At 46.7% G+C, this 1,325-nt stretch overlaps 1 protein-coding gene across 1 annotated transcript; it reads left to right on the forward strand.

Annotated features, from left to right (window-relative positions):
* The first annotated feature begins 601 nt into the window (after positions 1 to 601).
* LOC116548479 (40S ribosomal protein S11-like) lies at positions 602 to 1,080 on the forward strand. The gene has a single exon (XM_032273912.1). It carries the CDS (start codon positions 604 to 606, stop codon positions 1,078 to 1,080), a length of 477 nt encoding a protein of 158 aa, XP_032129803.1. The 5' UTR covers positions 602 to 603.
* The last annotated feature ends 245 nt before the right edge of the window (positions 1,081 to 1,325 follow it).

Below are 1,325 nucleotides of genomic sequence, written 5' to 3' on the forward strand. Positions count from 1 at the left end.
ACATGGTGAAACCCTGTCTCTACTAAAAATATGAAAATTAGATGGGCGTTGTGGCACACATCTATAGTCCCAGCTCCTTGGGAGGTTGAGGCAGGAGAATCACTTGAACCCTGGAGGCAGAGGTTGCAATGAGCCAAGATTGCATCACTACACTCCAGCCTGACAGCAGAGCAAGACTTCATTTAAAAGAAGGAGGAAGAGGAGAAAGAGGAGAAAGAGAAGGGGGAGGAGGAGGAGGAGGAGGAGAAGAAAGTATGCTAAAAAAATAATGCTAGGATGGTGGCATGCAGCATGTCAGTCAGGGTTCTACTAGGAAACAGAATTTTTTCAAAGTACTTAAAAGAGGGAATTTGAAATAATGAATTATTTATGGAGATAATATGGTTTGGCTGTGTCCCCATCCAAATGTCATCTTGAGTTGTAGCTCCCATAATCCCCAAATGCCATGGGAAGGACCCAGTGGGAGGTAATTGAATCATGGGAGTGGGTTTTTCTGTGCTGTTCTGGTGGTAGTGAATAAATCTTACAAGATCTGATGGCTTTGTAGTTGATAAGGAAACCCAGACGCCACCGCTGCTTTCCTTTTTTCAGGCCACCAGGAAGATGGCAGATGTTCAAACCAAGCGTGCCTACCAAAAGCAGCCGACCATCTTTCAAAACAAGGAGAGGGTCCTGCTGGGAGAAACTGGCAAGGAGAAGCTCCCGCAGTACAACAAGAACATTGGTCTGGGCTTCAAGGCACTCAAAGAGGCTACTGAGTTCACCTGCACTGACAAGAAATGCACCTTCACTGGTCATGTCCCCATTCGAAGGCGGATCCTCTCTGGCATGGTGACCAAGATGAGGATGCAGAGGACCACTGTCATCCACCGAGACTACCTCCACTACATCCACAAGTACAACCGCTTCAAGATGTGCCACAAGAATATGTCTGTACATCCTTCCCCCTGCTTCAGGGACATCCAGATCGATGACATCGTCACAGTGGGCAAGTATCGGCCCCCGATCAAGACTGTGCGCTTCAACGTGCTCAAGATCACCAAGGTCATGGGCACCAAGAAGCAGTTCCAGAAGTTCTGAGGCTGGACATCGACTCACTCCCCACAGTGAAATAAAGTTATTTTCTCATTCCCCCACATGAAAAAAAAGAGATGATGGTTTTATAAAGAACAGTTCTCCTGAACACACTCTCTTGTCTGCAGCCATGTAAGAAGTCCCTTTGCTCCTCATTCACCTTCTGCCATGATTGTGAGGCCTCCCCAGCCATGTGGAACTGTAAGTCAATGAAACCTCTTTCCTTTATAAATTATCCAGTCTTCGGTATG

Source organism: Sapajus apella, unplaced genomic scaffold (genome assembly GCF_009761245.1).
Source record: "Sapajus apella isolate SASKATOON/1434 unplaced genomic scaffold, GSC_monkey_1.0 scaffold12949, whole genome shotgun sequence".
Taxonomy (NCBI): domain Eukaryota; kingdom Metazoa; phylum Chordata; class Mammalia; order Primates; family Cebidae; genus Sapajus; species Sapajus apella.